Raw genomic sequence first — 17,961 nt, forward strand, 5'->3', positions numbered from 1 at the left:
CCTACCATTAACCATAATGTCATTGGAGATCACAGATGTTTTATTCTTACAAGGAGAACAAAGAGGATACAAGTCTCTTGCTACATGTCTAACCTTTTCAAAGACAGTCCTTGTATGCCGAACAATCTTAGTTTTGAGACAACATATTTATTCAACACCCGGTAACTCTACATATATCCACACAAAAAAAATCACATCACAGATCAAGCTTATAAAGTTAATCTGTATGATCTAATCTTCATAATCCATTAATGCATGTGGATGCAGCACCATCAGCGATTCCTGCATTCTCTAGGAGTCTCTCTGTCAATGACCAGAGTCTCTCTGTCAATGACCAGAGCCTCCCAACTTCTGATTTCACCTCAGCAATACAATCGGCTGAACTGTTTTCGTTTTCTGGCACTACAACAATATCAGAATCTACCTCCATACTCATGTCACACAACAAGAAAACAGCGACATACCGAGGGAAAAAAATCGTCGGTATGTCGTTGGAATAACGTTATTCCGACGACATACCGACGAAACAAGTCCTCGGAAATAACTCCTCGGAAATTCATTTTTCCTCGGAAATTCCTCGGAAATTTCCGACGGAATTCCGAGGAAACGAATTTCCGAGGAAACTCCAAGGACCACCAGTTCGTCGGAAAGCTCCTCGGAATATACCGAGGGAGAACTTCCTCGGGATATTCCCTCGGTATATTCCGATGGACTTTCCGATGGTCCAATCCTCGGAAGTTCCGACGAAATGTTCCTCGGAATTTTCATCGGAAATTTCCGAGGAACGGAGCCCTCGGAAAATTCCGAGGAATGAGTCCCTCGGTATATTCCGAGGAAGAAGTCCCTCGGTATATTCCGAGGAAAAGTTCCTCGGAAATTTCCGAGGGTTCATTTCCTCGGAATTTCAAAAAAAAATAATTTTTTTTTAAAAAATAAAATTTTTGAAATTTAAATTCGAAAATATAAAATTAAAATTAAAATTGAAAACATATTAGATAATATTCAAAGTTGTACAAATAAAAATAAAACATTCCGAGTTTTTGAAAAAAAAAAACTACGGGTCTTGCACGTTCGGGAACACCTCGTTCGGGTACATCCTCTGCATCATCTCCATCATTTGCTGGTTCAGCCTCCTCTGTGCCTCATAGCCTGCCTGTTGAGCCGCCATCTGGGTCTCCAACAAAGATATGCGATCATCCTTGTCCTTCAACTGAGCCGTAAGTACTTCTGGATCAACAAAGGGCGGTGGTGCAGAAGAAGGAGGAACCGACCGAGTGCGACGACCCAAACCGACCAAACGTCCCTTCTTCTTTGGAACCGACTGAAATAGAAAATAGCCAAATTTAAATCAAGAAATAAATGAATTGAACTTTTTAAAAAAAAGAACTTACGGATTCAACGATTTCGTTGATTCGAAACCGGGACAAGTTGGTCGAAGCCGTCGAATCGTCATCCTCGGTTTGAAGCTGAGACACTTCGTCTTGCACCTGAGTTTGGACGAGGGTGACCACTTCCCTCACAAGACCGTCATCAATCTGGCCGGTCTTCTTGTTGGTATACGCCCTCTTCATTAGGGCGAGATCATCAACCGGCTCGCCATCATTTTCTTCCGCCCTGAAAAAACATAAATTAAAGAAACATTAGAAATTAGAAGAAATGCACAAAAAATAAAATTTCTAAACTTAAATAATTGAAGAAAAAGCGGCTGAACTTACCATGCGATCTCCCAAAGAGGCAATAGATTGAACACCCAAGTAATGCTTGAAGACGCCCTTCCCTTTACGGTCGCTTCTGCGGTTGGTGGAGTTGGTGGAAGAAGTTTCTTTCGTCTCTTCCTTATCCCAATGCGCACACAACTCCGTCCAGACCGTGTTGTTTATCGACTTTGAGATCTTTTAATAAAAAAAAAAAGAAAATAGTTTAATAAATAAAAAAATTGTTTAATAAATTAAAAAATTGTTTAATAAATTAAAAACAACCTTGTTGATTTCCCACTTCTTCTTCCACTCGTGGATCTGCTTCCCATAGTTGTCCATAACTTTATGGACGAAGTGGTGATAGATAAAGAGCGTCTCATCGGAATTCCAGTTGAATTCTTGCTGGAAAAAAAAACACAATTAGTAGAAAATTTATATTAAAGATTAAAAATATAAGTAAAAAATTAGAATACTTACCGCATACTGACAAAACCACAGATGCTGCTTGTCGGTAGGGAAGTCAGTGAAAGTCGGATGTCCCTTATCGAGGGCCAAGTACATCATACGGTTGATCCATGCGCTGATCCCGTTCCCGAATCGGTTGAACCTAATAAAAAGAACAAACACTTAATAATGAATCAAATTTTAATGAAAAAAAAATGTTTAATTACCATGTTTGACCTCGTCCATGTGGATACGGAGTGAGATAGGGAAGATGGTCACGACCGGGCTGTCGAACCAACTCCGCAACACTCATCACTCCCGGACGACCCAGAAGAGCAGGAGCGGGTGCAGCAGCGGGAGCGAGAGGAGCAGAAGCGGGTGCAGCACAGGGAGATGTATGGTAGGAGCTGTGGGGCGAAGGGGAATCCTGAAAATAGTTGGAATCCCGAGACTGGCTCCCCGTACCACCACGACCACGATGTTGTCGAGGCCGGGTCTGATCATCATGAGACCTGTAAATTAAAAAAAAATTTAATAAATATAGAAATGTTTAAATTTTTTTTTTTAAATCCCAAATAATAGTTTTTAATCACAAAAAAAGTTTTATAGATATTAAAAATGTTTAATAAATATATAAAAATAGTTCTAATAAACAAAAAATAGTTTTAATAAATAAAAAATAGTTTAATAATTACAAAAAATAATTTTAATAATATTAAAAATGTTTAATAAATATAGAAATTTATATTATATATATATATATATATATATATATATATTTTTTAAAAAAAATCTCAAATAATAGTTTTTAATCACAAAAAAGTTTTATAGATATTAAAAATATTTTGTAAAATCCAAAAAATCGATTTTATATACAAAAAACGTTTTGTAAAATCCAAAAATCGAATTTATATACAAAAATCGTTTTGTAAAATACAAAAATCGAATTTATACACAAAAATCGAATTTATATACAAAAATCAATTTTATAAATACAAAAATAATAAAAAATTTATAAAAAAATTCCAAATCAATTCAACAAAACAAATTATTTAACCAAATCACAATTCTAAACCTATTATACAACCAAATCACAATCCTAACCAATCACCCTAACAAAAATCTATCAAATCTATACAAAAACCTAACAAATAGAACCTAAGAGAGTGGGATAGGGTCCTTACATGATTTGTGTAGGTTTAGAGAGGATTCGCCGGAGAAGAAGAAGAGAGAGAAGGGGGAGATTGCCGGATAGGAGGGAGAGGAGCCGGAGAGGAAGAAGAGAGAAATGGGGAAGAAGAAGTGTTTCGTCGTTATAAAACCTAGGGTCCGACGGATAGTTTCCGTCAGAATTTCCTCGGTTTTTCAATTTCAATTTTCGCGAAATATTTCGCGGCTGGTTTGCCCGGTTAAATGAAAATATTCCGAGGAAATTCCGACGGTCACTTAAATATCCGTCGGAATTTCCTCGGATATTTCATTAATTCGAGGAAAAAGAATATCCTATGCATGTATTTCTGTTGGTTTATATTGTTCCTCGGAATTTTCTCGGAATATTCCGAGGAAATTCCGATGGACACTTAAATATCCGTCGGAATTTCCTCTGATATTTCATTAATTCGAGGAAAAAGAATATCCTATGCATGTATTTCTGTTGGTTTATATTGTTCCTCGGAAAATCCTCGGAATATTCCGAGGAAATTCCGAGGAACACATGTTTGGGGTTTCAAACCATCAATTTTTTTTGCCCTATATCATTTCTTATACAAATGCAATGCATACCATTGAATAATCTTTGTATAGATGATCATAAACTATGAAATAACAAAATTTCAAAACGAATTGTAAGTATTCCCTTTACCGTTCATTAAAGTGCATAAGTGTTTCTCTTATGTTGTGGGGATTTCGTTCATACAATCGGAAAAGTGTTTATTATAGGGTAAGCAACAAATTTTTGACTTCATAATCAGTCTAAGACACTCAATAAGGGTTATATAAGTGTTATTCAAACCGCAAAACGTTGTTTTTGGTTTAAAAACCCTACTTCCTCGGAATTTCCTCGGAATATTCCGAGGGAATTCCGAGGAAAAATACTCTATAATCAAATCCCTAAATCGACAAGGTTTATTCCGAGGAAATTCCGAGAAAAACCTATCTTCCCTCGGAATTTCCTCGGTATTTCTATTAAAAAAAAAAAAGTCGATGCTAGTCTGTTTCCGAGTCATCATCACCAGATGAATCTGAATCTGGATCTTGGTGAAACTCTCCAATCACTGGTTCATCCTCTACGTGAACGACGGTTTCCTCTCCGAAGTCGGTTAAATCGACTACAAGGCCAACTCCAGCTAAATCTTCTGCTGCACTTAAGTTGCCGGATGTGCTTGGTTGTAGTGGGTCTTCCAGCTCAGAACTTCCCTGAACTCGGCCTCTCGGGTTGAGTCTTGTAACAGTAACCCATGGATCATCTCTGTTCCTTACCCGGGGGTACTTGATATAAAAAACCTGTAACATTTAAAAAATTATTAGTAAAATTATAAATTAATACACATAATGATGAATCATTCTGAATAATTAACATTTAATTACCTGATCGGCCTGAGAAGCAAGAATGAAAGGATCATAATATTGCAGATTTCGCCTTGAATTTACTGATGTAACACCAAATGCATCTGTTCTCACACCTCGATCTAGAGTGTTGTCGTGCCAATCACAATAGAAAACAGTACAGCGCAATCCAACCATGCCCAAATACTTGATTTCCAAAATCTCATGTATGTGTCCATAGTATACATCATCTCCTGATGCAGAACAAACGCCAGCATCATAAGTCGTACTCGAACGTCTCCTCTTCTGAGTTCTGAATGCATATCCTCAAGTACAAAATCTCGGATATGACTTCACAACAAAGTTTGGTCCAACGACCATCTCGCGTATCCAATCGTCAAATGTTTCACCTCTGGCCAAACCAGCAGACACCTATTAATAGCACATATATATGTTATATCAATAAACGTGAATTAGTATAAATATGTGATAAATGATATTTTAATTTGTTTAAAGCACTCACATAAGTAAACATCCACCCAGAAAAATCTCTCTGCTTCATTTCTTCTAGCTCGTCCTCTGTGGCGTATCTATATTCGAACCGCTTTTCTGCCATGAAAATCCGGTACATATGATGACAATAATGTAATTAATTAAGATTTAAATTTCAACTTTTTAAAATAAAAATTTGTAAGCTAATTTATTTATCTCTCGTATTGAAGAACATCTTCGCAGTTGGTGAGCAAATATGTTTGCAAATTACTGCGCTCCTGCTCAGTAAGTCGACGGTCCTTTGGTTTTCCGCTAAGTCGTCCAACGTCTGTGAAAATGTCTGAAACCGTAACATGATATGTTGCCCGTTCGCCTCTATCATCATGCCGAGCAGGTCTTCTGTTTTTGGTCTGAACTTCTGCTGGAAAGTAGTACTCGGCAAAGTTTGAAGTTTCTTCATTGATCATCTGTGCGACTATAGAACCTTCCATCCTACTTAAATTTTTCACCATCTTCTTCAAATGGAACATATACCGCTCATACAGATACATCCATCTATAATGCACAGGGCCACCAAGTTCCAATTCTCTTGCCAGGTGAATAACAAGATGCTCCATAACATCAAAAAATGAGGGAGAAAATATCTTCTCAAGGTTGCACTGAATCACGGCTATGTTAGTCTTCAAATTTTCAATACCTTCAAGAGTCACTGATCTCGTGCATAAATCGCGGAAGAAACCACTTATCCCTGCAATTGCTTCATGAACATTTCGTGGTAATAGTTCCTTGAAGGCAAACGGAAGGAGGCGCTGCATCATTACATGGCAATCGTGGCTTTTCAAGTAAACTTTCCTTCCTTTCTGTCGATACAGTTACGCAAAGTAGATGCGTAACCGTCTGGAAATTCCACATCGTTTGAAATCCAATCAAAGAACGCATCTTTTCCCTCTGCATCAAGTCGGTATATGGGAAAAGGAGCCCTACCATTCTCATCAACATGAAGTTCTGAACGAGCACATATATCGACTAAATCCAGTCTTGACTTCAAATTATCCTTTGTTTTACCTTGAACATTAAGGATCGTGTTCATGAGATTGTCAAAAAAGTTCTTCTCAATATGCATGACATCTAAATTATGCCTTAGCAGATGATCCTCCCAGTATGGCAGATCCCAGAAAATACTTTTTTTGTGCCAGTTATGTAGTTCTCCAACAGCATCTACCGGAAAACGCTCATGTCCACCGACGTCTGGCGTCCTTTCTGCACCAAAATCTCTTAGTTGTGTCTTCAAATCTTTCCCACAAATTTCCGGTGGTGGACTGTCAAACACCATCTTCTTCTTCGTAAACAAATTCCTACTCCTACGATATGGATGATCAGGTGGTAGGAATCTCCTGTGACAGTTAAACCAACACGTTTTCCTTCGTGTTTTAGTTGGAAAGCATCAGTGTTATCTTGACAATATGGACATGATAGTCTTCCATGCGTTGTCCATCCAGATAACATAGATAACATATCATATGCTGGAAAATCACTTATTGTCTACATTAGTACTGTCCGCATTTGAAAGTTTTCTTTACACGAAACATCGTATGTTTCAGCACCTTGACCCCATAGTTGTTGCAACTCATATATTAGTGGCTGAAGAAACACATCAAGTGATCTCTTAGGATGCTCTGGTCCGGGAACGAGAATCGAGAGAAACAAAAACTCTCGTCGCAAGCACAAGTTTGGGGGTAGATTGTATGGTGTAAGAATGACTGGTCATAGAGAATACTGTCTTCCACTCTTGCTAAACGGGCTGAAACCATCAGTACATAATCCAAGGTAGACATTTCTTCTCTCATACGCAAAGTCGGGATACTTTGATTGGAAATGCTTCCACGCTTTTGCATCTGAAGGATGTCTGATCTCACCATCTGTTGAGTGCTCCGCATGCCATCTCATTGGTTGCGCTGTGCGTTCAGACAGATACAACCTCTGCAACCTTTTCGTCAAAGGCAAATACCACATCCTTTTATATGGCACTGGAACTCTTCCACTCGTATCTTTATAACGAGGTTTTCCACAAAATTTGCATGTAACCCACTGTTCATCCGCCCTCCAATAAATCATGCAGTTGTCGCTACATACATCTATTACCTGATACGATAAACCAAGACCAGCTACGAGTTTCTGAACCTCGTAGTATGAACCAGGAGCTACATTATCCTCGGGTATAATACCTTTTACAAAATCAGCAATCGCATCCACACAGTCTTCAGCCAAATTATAATCTGTTTTAATGCCCATCAATCTTGTAGCAGATGATAAAGCTGAATGACCATCTCTGCAACCTTCGTACAATGGTTGCTTTCCAGCATCCAATATATCATAAAATCTCCTAGCTTCTGCATTGGGTAAATCTTCCCCTCTAAAATGATCATTTACCATCTGCTCAGTACCTACACCATAATCTACATTCGTTCTAATTGGTTCTTCTAATCTAACCGCTGGCTAAGGTTCGCTAGTACTACCATGTTCATAATCAGTTTCCCCATGATGATACCAAATTTTGTAACTTCGTGTAAACCCACTCAAATATAGATGAGTCCTAACATCCCACTCTTTAATATCCTTTCTATTTTTACAATTAGAGCAAGGACATCTTAACATACATGTTTTTGCTTCCGGTTGTCGGTGAACTAACCCCATGAATTCGGTTATACCTCGTTGGTATTCTTCCGTAAGCAATCTCGTGTTCGGATCCAAATGAGGTCGATCGATCCAAGAACGAAAATAATTTGAAGAAGATATGTTTTTTATGAATCAAATTCGTGTGTAAAGAGAGTAAGAAGGAGGATGAAGATATGGAGTGCATGAAGAGGAAGAGGGGTGCTTGTATTTATAGTTGAAATCCTGCCGACAGACCGAGGAAATTTCGACGGAATTCCGACGCCAACGGCTAGTTCGTCAGAATTTCCTCAGAATTTTTAAAATCCCCCAACGGCTCTCTAACGGCTATAATATATCCTCGGAATTCATCGGTTTTTTTCGAGGAATACATTTTTCCTCGGTATTCCATAAGAATATTCCGACGGATTGATATTTCCTCGGAATTCCGTCGGTATATTCCGAGGAAATTCTGAGCAAACCAAATTTTGTGTTTCTTCGGGATATTCCGAGAATTTTATTTTCCGTCGGAATGTCCGTCAGAATACCGCTGTTTTCTTGTAGTGTCAGCTTGAGTTAGAAGCTCTGTGCTCATCTCCGCAAGCTTCTGCAATGCACTCGTTGCAGCTTCCACTTCAAGTTGAGCCGCCTCTAGCTGAAGCTTCTCTATAGCTAGATCACCCATTGTTCTCCCCTCGATCCTCTCTTGCGTCAATGCATATAGCATTATCAAATCTTCACCGTCATGAACCGTTTCTTCTTTCAATTTCTTGACTTCCCTCTCCTTAGCTTCTAGTCTTCCCATGAGTACATTGATCTCTTCGTCTTTCAACGTCAGAGCCCTCTACGCAGCTAAAACTTCCATTTCTTTCAACCGTGGATTCTCTATTGTGAAGTTTAGCTCCATCACTAACCGTTTTTTCTCCATCCCATAATCACCGTAAGGTTGTTTCTCTAGTGGTTGTTGCTGCATCTGATCTTGAACCAATCTGCTCGTCAGCTCTGCGATTCTTTCCACCCCCATCTCAGCTTCACTGGCTTGCAACTTGGAGCTGCCTAACTCATCTTCTCTACTGGCCATAAGCATCTTCAGCTCTTTAACCTCACGGTTCACTTCTTCCAATTGATTCCTCGCTTCCGTGAGCTCTTCATCTTTCTCTTGCAGCAACAGTTCTAGAGAAGCATGTTCAGACTTTAAATGCTGAATCTCAAGTTTAGCCTCCACCACTTGACTCTTTCTCCTGAAGTTGAGTCTGTGAGACTTGAAACTCGTTTGTTTTCTTGTCAAGCTCGTCTTGGATGGTGGAGACATCACGCATAGCTTCCTCCAACAGAGACTTCTCTTTCTTCAACTCCTCTCTTAAGTCCTCGAGCAGTTCCTTTTGGAGTGATGTCTCTCGCTCGAGTGCAAAGTTCTTAGCCTCGGCGACTCTGAGCTTAACTCTCTCGCTCTCCACTTCACCGCGAGCATCTCTCAAGTTTTGCATATACGACAACACGCTTCTCCTCTGCTCTTCGAGTTCCTCTAACTGTTTCTCTAACAGCACCTCCTTTTCTCCCATTTGCTATCTTGAAGATAACAAAGCTTCCCGAGAAGAAACAAGCTCGAATCTGACATCGGTTAGAAGCTTCCTCACTCTCTTAAAGTCCTCCATGGTTTTGTTAGCTTCTCCAAGCCGCTTCACTGTCTCCTCCTGAAGCTTACTCACTTCCTCCTGAGCCACCAACCACTCTTCCGTCTGTTTCTTCAAGTTAGCTTCTGTTTCTCTGAGCTTCTCCTGCTCAAGTCTCTTCTCCGCCGTAGCAATATCTAGCTCTTCTTCCTTCTCCTTGAGAGCTCTCTGCAGCGCTTCTATCTCATCTTCTTGTCTCTCCACAATCTCCTTGGCTTGTCTCAAGAGCTGTGACATGTTCTCAAACTCAAAACTCGCCACGGAGATCTCCTTGGTTTTGATTGAGATCTCAACGCGCATTCGATCCAGCTCACGCTCTTTAAAAGTCAATGACGCTTGTATAGCGACAAGCTCCTCGTCTCTTTCCCTAAGCTTATGCTTTAACTCTTCGATCTCTCTGGCCTGTGAAGCTAACTCCACGTTCGCCCGCTTCAACTCCTCTTGTAAACTCTCGTGCTTCAAAGAAGCTTGGAGGATGACTCTCTCCCGCTTCTCCAACCCTTCCTTTGCTCGGTTTAGTTTCTTCTTCTCGGAGAGAACCTTCCTCTCTGCGTCCTGCGAGTCTTCTTCGCGTTTCAACAAAGCCATTAGCGCAGCTTGAAGGTCAGACTCAAGCCCCCCAAGGCTTGAGTAGGACAGAGCCTCATCAGGAGGATACACCGAGTTCTCATTCGTTTGTTTATGTGTCCGAGCGAATAGTTTATCCAAAAGAATTTTTGAAGGCTCCTCAGCTGTTCCATTGTCGTTGAAGCTTGGTCTTGTATTGTTCAGAACTGATTGAACGGTGAGTAAAGAACGTCTCTTTCCCTTTCTACATCTGGTGAGGAACGTAACAAGAGTCTTCTGCTTCTGGTTTACACTTGTCTGCATCAAGAAATTATAACACAACACATCAAAATAAAACTCAAAGTCTTCATTTTTATTTAAGGGAAAGTAAAAAAGAAGAAGCAAAACTTGATGATTGTGGGCAGACATTAAGCATCATTCTGAGGAAAGCAAAGAATAATAAGAGAACAAAACCCAATAATAAGACAGTAAAAACATCATGAAAGTTCTGAGCTTTTTATAAAAAAAAATGTGAATCAAAAAGTCTAATAGAGGAAAGGTAAGTGAGAAGGTGAAAACCTGGCAGGGAGAGAGAGACGAGTAGGAAGAAAGATTCAGGCGAATAGCCTGAGAGAAACCCATCACGAGCACATATCAAAGAATTTGAACCTGATTCTTGTAAGCATCCATATTTTTTTTTCTTTAGTGTAAAACAAAGAGAAGTCTCATGTCAAAGAATTTGAACCTGATTCTTAATGAATGGAGGAAGAAATCCAAATAAAGCATATGAATAAGGTAAGAGCAGAGTAGAAACCTTAGCAGCAACTACACCCTGCACAAGGAGCCCGAGAATTCCTAACATCACAAAAAGTCAGATTAGACCTGAGAAATAATATTAAAAGAAAATATGCTTACAGTATCAACTCATCACATTTAACAGAGCGTAAACTTCAGGAATACTCTCTATGATCCCTTTGAAAATAAAAATGACTCCACGATTCTTGTCTGGTGCCTAGAAATGGTATATCAATCGATTTAGTGGACAGTAAAATACATGACTGCATAATCTTTCATATAAAAGTTTTCTTTAATGAGAACTTGTCTTGCTCTAGCTTGAATTATATCACAGATCTGTTTACAAATAGAGCGTTCCAACTTCAACTTACAAACCATGCATGTACAATCACGGACAATTCTCCTCAAAACTATTGAGTGTATGTGTGCATATATACACCGAATTGTAAGCATGAACGCACCTTCTCTGCAGTCTGGGACTACAAATTCATTGCGCAGCTCCGACTCCCCAAGCCAGGGGCGAGGGCACTGAGGAATTGAGTGGTGGGGGTTTTGACGGAGGATTTCACAGTTTCGGAAGCGAGTCTCCTCTGTGTTTATTTGTGAATAGTGAATAATGTGGAGAAGAATACTGAGATGAAGGTTTATTTAAGGTGAAATGATGAGAGGATGCAAACAGTTGCATGGCTATAGATTGCTTCAGTAAATAATGGGATTTTATGATACAAAGACGTGCTACATCGACGTTATGGAGGAGTACCAGTCAAGGTTGAAACGGCTGGGTAAGCTGATGCGATGGAGGAAGATGAAGAAAGTGACGCGATGTAGGGCAAGGAGCTATGGTAATTGACATAAACTCTCGGCTTTGTTTAAAGCAATTTTGGGCTTTTGGGCTTTTAAGAGATGATTAACGACAAAGCATTTTAGAGATTAAAAGCGCCACGTCAGGTGGCAGAAGAAGCCCCATGCTTTCTAATGATGTGGAGGGCCGTGTGTAGAGCACAATTCTATTTTATAATAATAATAATAACAATAACAATAACAATAACAATAACAATAACAGGAGAGGAACGCGGAAGGAATCACTGAACCAGCCAGCTGTGACTATATCAAAACCCAAACACCATTTAACAAACATAAGAGTGGCCACTTGCTGGAAGCTCATAAAAATCACTTCATAGGATGAGAGTCACCAATTAGAAAAATTGTAATGACGGCTAGGGTTTTGGGAGGCGACTTTCGTACGTTGAGTGAGGGAGGACAGGACGCAACCATGGAGGACATCGGTGGGAAGGAGAGGCCGCCGGGGGATCCACCGGATGTTCCTGGGTCATGGGTGAGGAAAGTAGTAGGAAGCAGCGAAGGAGGGATGCCCGTACCAGAGGAAGTTGTTGATGAGAGATTTATGGAGTCGAAATTGAGTTTGGAGTTCCCGAACGGGGAAGATGGAGAACCGGTGATAACAATAGGAGAGGAAGTGTTGACAGCAATGAATAGCTTGTGGAAGAGGTGCATGATTGTTAGGGTTTTGGGAAGAAACGTTCCAATTCTGAGCCTGAGACGTAAACTCATAGAATTATGGAAGCCTAAAGGGTCGATGTTTGTGATGGATCTCCCAAGACACTATTTTATGGTACGTTTTGAGTTAGAGGAAGAGTACATGGCGGCATTATCAGGAGGTCCATGGAGGGCGTTTGGTAGTTACCTTATGGTGCAAGCATGGTCTCCTGAGTTTGATCCGTTGAAGGATGAGATCGTTACGACGCCAGTTTGGGTTCGATTATCTCATATTCCAGTGAACTTTTACCATAAGACAATATTGATGGGCATAGCTAAGGGGCTAGGACGACCAATCAAAGTGGACTTGACAACCTTGAAATTCGAGAGAGCTCGTTATGCGAGAATCTGTGTAGAGGTGAACTTGAATAAGCCTTTAAAGGGGTCAGTGATGGTAAATGGTGAGAGGTACTACGTCTCATATGAGGGAATCTCTGCTATTTGCTCAATGTGTGGTATGTTTGGACATCTTGTCCACGCATGTCCATAGAATGTTACGGAGCGAGCTCTTGCCCCGGTGCCTAGTCCTACTATGACGCATGCTGGGCCTGAATCCATGGGAAGGGAGACAGAGTTTACTCAGGTGAGACAGGCGAGGAGGAAGCGTGAGCAATCAAGAACTGTAGGGGGCTCGATGCGACGTCAGGAGGAGCGGAGTGTGGGGGGAAGGAGAACACGGGAAGTACATAAGGAGGGAGTGTTGGAGGAAATTAGCGTGTCAAATCGGTTTGGAGGTTTGGAGGATGAGGGGGAGAAGGAGGAGCTTGCGGAGGTTGGTGTGAGAAAGGAAGGAAATAAAGAAAATGAGAACACCAGGAACCTAAACTGGAAAGGTCCGAGTAGGGTGCATGGGAAGACTATGACGTTTGTAGCAAATGAGAAGGAAGAGAATCAGGCCTCAATTCGATTGGGACCTAAAGTAAGGAAAGCAAGTAATATGAGAAGTACACAGTCCCAAAAGCCCAAATCAAAACTGATTGGGCCTACACGTGGACTGGTATACGGTCCAACTACAGAAGGGATCGACATGCCTGCTAGTGGAAAGAGACTGAGAGTAGAGAAAGAGAGTATCGGCCGACCGGGTGGAGTCTTCACCGGAGTTAGTGACGCAGAAGGGAAGGAGAGGAATCCCGATCATGCTGAGGAGCAGAGGAGTATGCAGGTGCAAATTGCACAGATGGAGACCCCCCAGATTGCTACATCGGATTCCTGTGTGGAGCAAGTGGGAGAGGCGTTGACGGGTACGGAGGCATAACGATTTGCCCCGGTGATTCTAGGTGTAGACTATAAAAATCTGATGAAGTGCATTTTTTGGAATTGTCGGGGAGCAAATAAACCCCAATTCCGTCGATCGATCCGATATATGGTGAAGAAATTTAATACTGATATACTTGCAGTATTTGAAACGCACGCTAGTGGAGCAGCTGCGGGTAGAATTTGTCAGAGATTGGGGTTTGAGAACTCCTTTAGAGTGGATGCGTGTGGCCAGAGCGGTGGTATGTGGCTTTTATGGAGATCGGAAGTAGGAGAGCTGGAGATTGTTAAGTCTTCTGATCAGTTTATCTATGCTCGAGTAGGAAGTGGGACCGAGGTGATCAATTTGATTGTCGTGTATGCTGCTCCTACGCCGAGTCGTCGAAGTGGTCTATGGACTGCTTTGGGAGAGGTGATTCAAAATGTTGATGGGCCGGTGTTCGTTGGGGGTGATTTCAATACTATTGTGAGATTGGATGAGAGAAGCGGTGGGAATGGGAGACTATCTGAAGATTCACTAATTTTTGGAGATTGGATAAATGAGATGTCGCTCATTGATATGGGTTTTAGTGGAAACCAGTATACATGGAAGAGGGGGAAGACAGAAAGTACCTTCGTCGCCAAGAGATTGGATAGAGTTTTATGTTGTGCTCAGTCGAGGCTGAAGTGGCAAGAGGCAAAAGTATCACATCTACCGTTCTTGGCCTCGGATCATGCCCCGTTGTATCTACAACTCACGCCAGAGACCAAAGGGAATGCATGTCGACGCCCTTTCCGGTTTGAGGCAGCATGGCTACAGCATAGTGAGTTCAAAGAGTTGTTGCTAGCCTCGTGGAATCGGGACATCGACACCAGAGAGGCGCTAGAGCGGCTGGGAGTAAAACTGAAACAATGGAATAAGGAGGTTTTTGGGAATGTTCAAAAGAAGAAGGAGTCCTTGGTTTCGCAGATTACGAGAGTTCAACAACAAATTGATCTGCAACAAACAGAAGAGCTATTGGTAAAAGAAGGTGAGCTTCTGAAGGAGTTTGAAATAGTTCTGGAACAGGAAGAACTTATTTGGTTTTAGAAATCACGGGAGAAATGGGTTGCTCACGGGGATAGAAATACCAAATTTTTCCATATGTCAACGATCATTAGGAGAAGGAGGAATAAAGTGGAGATGCTAAAGAATGATGAGAACAAGTGGATTTCGGAGGCTCGAGAGCTTGAGGAGCTTGCGGTTAGCTATTTTAAAAAGCTATACTCGTTGGAAGACGTGGAGACTGAGCCCCATGACCTACCTATGAGGGGATTTGTGCGTATCACTAGCCAAGAACATACGGTTTTGAATAAGAGATTCTCTGCAGAGGAAGTGGAGAAGGCGATTAGAGATATGGGAAGTTTCAAGGCGCCAGGACCAGATGGTTTCCAACCAGTCTTCTATCAAAGATGTTGGGAAACAGTAGGTGACTCTGTGGTTAGGTTTGTTCTTAATTTCTTTGAGACTGGGACATTACCGGAAGGAACAAATGATGCTCTAGTTGTCTTGATTCCGAAAATACTCAAACCAGAGAGCATTACTCAGTTTCGCCCGATCAGTCTCTGTAATGTGCTGTTTAAAGTGATAACAAAAGCTATGGTCGGGAGGTTGAAGGGTATCATGAATAAGTTGATTGGTCCTGCTCAGTCTAGTTTCATCCCGGGCAGGCTTAGTGCTGATAACATTGTCATAGTCCAAGAAGCTGTTCACTCTATGAGAAGAAAGAAGGGGCGAAAGGGTTGGATGATCCTGAAACTGGATCTGGAGAAAGCGTATGATAGACTGCACTGGGATTTGCTAGAGAACACACTAAGGGCAGCTGGTTTATCAGCATACTGGGTTGGGAGAATAATGGAATGCGTTGCTGGTCCAGAAATGAGTATTCTGTGGAATGGTGAGAAATCAGAATCATTTAAGCCATCGAGAGGGCTTCGACAAGGAGATCCCCTATCACCGTATCTCTTCGTACTATGTATGGAGAGGCTCAGCCATCTGATAGATGAAGCAGTAGTGGAGAAGAAGTGGAAGCCTATTAGCCTGTCGAGAGGAGGGCCGAAACTCTCACATATTTGTTTTGCAGATGATTTAATTCTGTTTGCGGAAGCATCTGTGGTGCAAGTACGAGTGATAAGAAGAGTGTTGGAAACGTTTTGTAGAGCTTCTGGGCAGAAAGTGAGTCTCCCAAAGTCCAAAATATTTTTCTCTAGCAATGTCTCGAGAGAAAGAGGAGAATACATTAGTCGGGAGAGTGGCATTGCGTCGACAAGGGAGCTGGGGAAGTATTTGGGAATGCCGATCTTACAAAAGAGAATAAATAAGGATACTTTTGAGGAGGTCCTGGAGAAAGTGGCTTCAAGACTATCAGGCTGGAAAAAACAAACTCTAAGCCTCGCAGGAAGGGTTACTCTAACTAAGGCGGTCTTATCATCAATACCGGTACATCAGATGAGCACAATCTGTCTGCCAGCCAGTACTCTTGATAAGCTAGATAGTCTGTCAAGAAGTTTTGTGTGGGGAAGTGGTCAGCATCTGGTCTCCTGGGATAAAATTTGCAAGCCCAAAGCTGATGGGGGGCTTGAGATCAGAGTGTCGAGAGACATGAACAAGGCATTGATTGCCAAAGTAGGATGGCGCCTGTTACATGATGACAAGAGTCTATGGGCCAGAGTTTTGCGTGGCAAGTACGTAGTACGTGACATTCAGGATCCAGCGTGGAGAGTGGTGGGGAAGACTGCCTCGTCTACTTGGAGAAGCATGGTACTGGGGATCAGGGAAGTAGTGGTGAAGGGGCATGTTTGGGTTATTGGTAATGGAAGGGGAATCAAAATTTGGACTGACAAGTGGTTGTCGGGTCAAGTACTTTCAGAGGCCGCGATCATCGATCTTCCAGAGGGTTTTGAGAATATAACTGTGAGAGAGTTATGGGTGGATGGTGGGGGATGGGACCTTACCAGAATTGCCCCCTTTATCAGCGAGGAGACAAGGCAGGAGCTCGCGGCAGTGGTGGTCGACACTATTACAGGAGCGCAGGACCGGTTGGGTTGGAGAGAGACACCGAAGGGAGAATTCTCAGTGAGAACTGCGTACAATTTGATAACACGAGATGATGCTCCACGGCCACAAATGGGAAGCTTCTTTAAAAGAATGTGGCGTGTGGTGGCGCCTGAGAGAGTAAAAATGTTCCTCTGGCTTGTTGGAAATCAGGCAATAATGACGAACACAGAGCGATTTCGACGTCATCTAAGTGGAACGGATGTTTGCCAGATTTGCAAAGGAGGAATCGAAACCATCTTGCATGTGCTTAGAGACTGTCCTGCGATGTCAGGAATTTGGGACCGTCTCGTCCCAACTAGGAAGAGACAAGCCTTCTTTTCAATGTCATTGTTTGAGTGATTTTATCTGAATCTAAGTGATACGCAAGAGGGTAGTGGAGTTCCCTGGGCTACGACGTTCTCCTTAACTGTTTGGTGGGGGTGGAAATGGAGATGTGGAAATGTGTTTGGTGATAACCGACTTTGAAAAGACAGAGTTAAGTTCTTACGGAACTTGGCGACATAAGTGATGGCAGCAAAGGATGCGGAGAGCAGGAAGTGGGACAGAGGTGATCGAACTGAAATCATGATAGGTTGGACGCCACCCCGTGTGGGATGGATGAAGCTGAATACGGATGGGGCCTCTCATGGTAACCCGGGACTGGCAACTGCAGGGGGTGTTTTGAGAAATGGTGATGGTGAGTGGTGTGGTGGATTCGTATTTAACATAGGAAGGTGCTCTGCTCCTTTGGCAGAGCTGTGGGGCGTTTACTATGGACTTGTCATTGCATGGGAGAAAGGTATTAGTAGGCTGGAGGTGGAGGTGGATTCTAAGATGGTGGTGGAGTTCCTTACAATGGGAATTGGTGAGACTCACCCGCTGTCTTTCCTGGTACGGCTGTGCCATGGCTTTTTAACAAGGGACTGGTTAGTCCGAATTCTTCACGTGTATAGGGAAGCAAATCACTTGGCTGATGGTTTGACTCACCTTGCTTTTTCTTTTCCGTTTGGGTTTCATAGATTAGATACTGCACCTTTGGATGTTTTTAGCCTTTTGAAAGAAGATGTGGATGGACCTCTACGGCCTCGACAAGTTCGTTTGTAGTCTGAAGTTTTTTATTAAATAAATACTGAGAGTCCTTTTCTCCCAGGTTCCTACCAAAAAAAAAGGATGAGAGTCACCAAACTTTACTGTTACTCGAAAAAATAAAGTACAAGATTAACAATTACATGTTACGGCTACGACATTGACG

General features: G+C 41.8%; 2 protein-coding genes and 1 pseudogene across 2 annotated transcripts; 2 read left to right on the forward strand and 1 right to left on the reverse strand.

Annotated features, from left to right (window-relative positions):
• Positions 1-17: 17 nt before the first annotated feature.
• LOC106415378 lies at positions 18-11,657 on the reverse strand (annotated as a pseudogene).
• A 396-nt stretch (positions 11,658-12,053) lies between these two features.
• On the forward strand, positions 12,054-12,890 carry LOC111203247. The gene has a single exon (XM_048747816.1). It carries the CDS (start codon positions 12,054-12,056, stop codon positions 12,888-12,890), a length of 837 nt encoding a protein of 278 aa, XP_048603773.1.
• A 42-nt stretch (positions 12,891-12,932) lies between these two features.
• On the forward strand, positions 12,933-14,723 carry LOC125582219. Its single transcript, XM_048748797.1, has 2 exons — positions 12,933-13,641; positions 13,798-14,723. Exons 1-2 carry the CDS (start codon positions 12,933-12,935, stop codon positions 14,721-14,723), a joined length of 1,635 nt encoding a protein of 544 aa, XP_048604754.1.
• The last annotated feature ends 3,238 nt before the right edge of the window (positions 14,724-17,961 follow it).

This window comes from Brassica napus, chromosome C2 (assembly GCF_020379485.1).
Source record: "Brassica napus cultivar Da-Ae chromosome C2, Da-Ae, whole genome shotgun sequence".
In the NCBI taxonomy this organism is placed as follows: Eukaryota; Viridiplantae; Streptophyta; class Magnoliopsida; order Brassicales; family Brassicaceae; genus Brassica; species Brassica napus.

Bases quoted from the DNA above. Each gene is read 5' to 3' on its own strand.
- LOC111203247 (XM_048747816.1), top strand. From the start codon at position 12,054: ATGACGGCTAGGGTTTTGGGAGGCGACTTTCGTACGTTGAGTGAGGGA.
- LOC125582219 (XM_048748797.1), top strand. From the start codon at position 12,933: ATGACGCATGCTGGGCCTGAATCCATGGGAAGGGAGACAGAGTTTACT. The intron at 13,642-13,797 runs GTACGGAGGCAT...ATATACTTGCAG, and splicing joins AGTGGGAGAGGCGTTGACGG to TATTTGAAACGCACGCTAGT.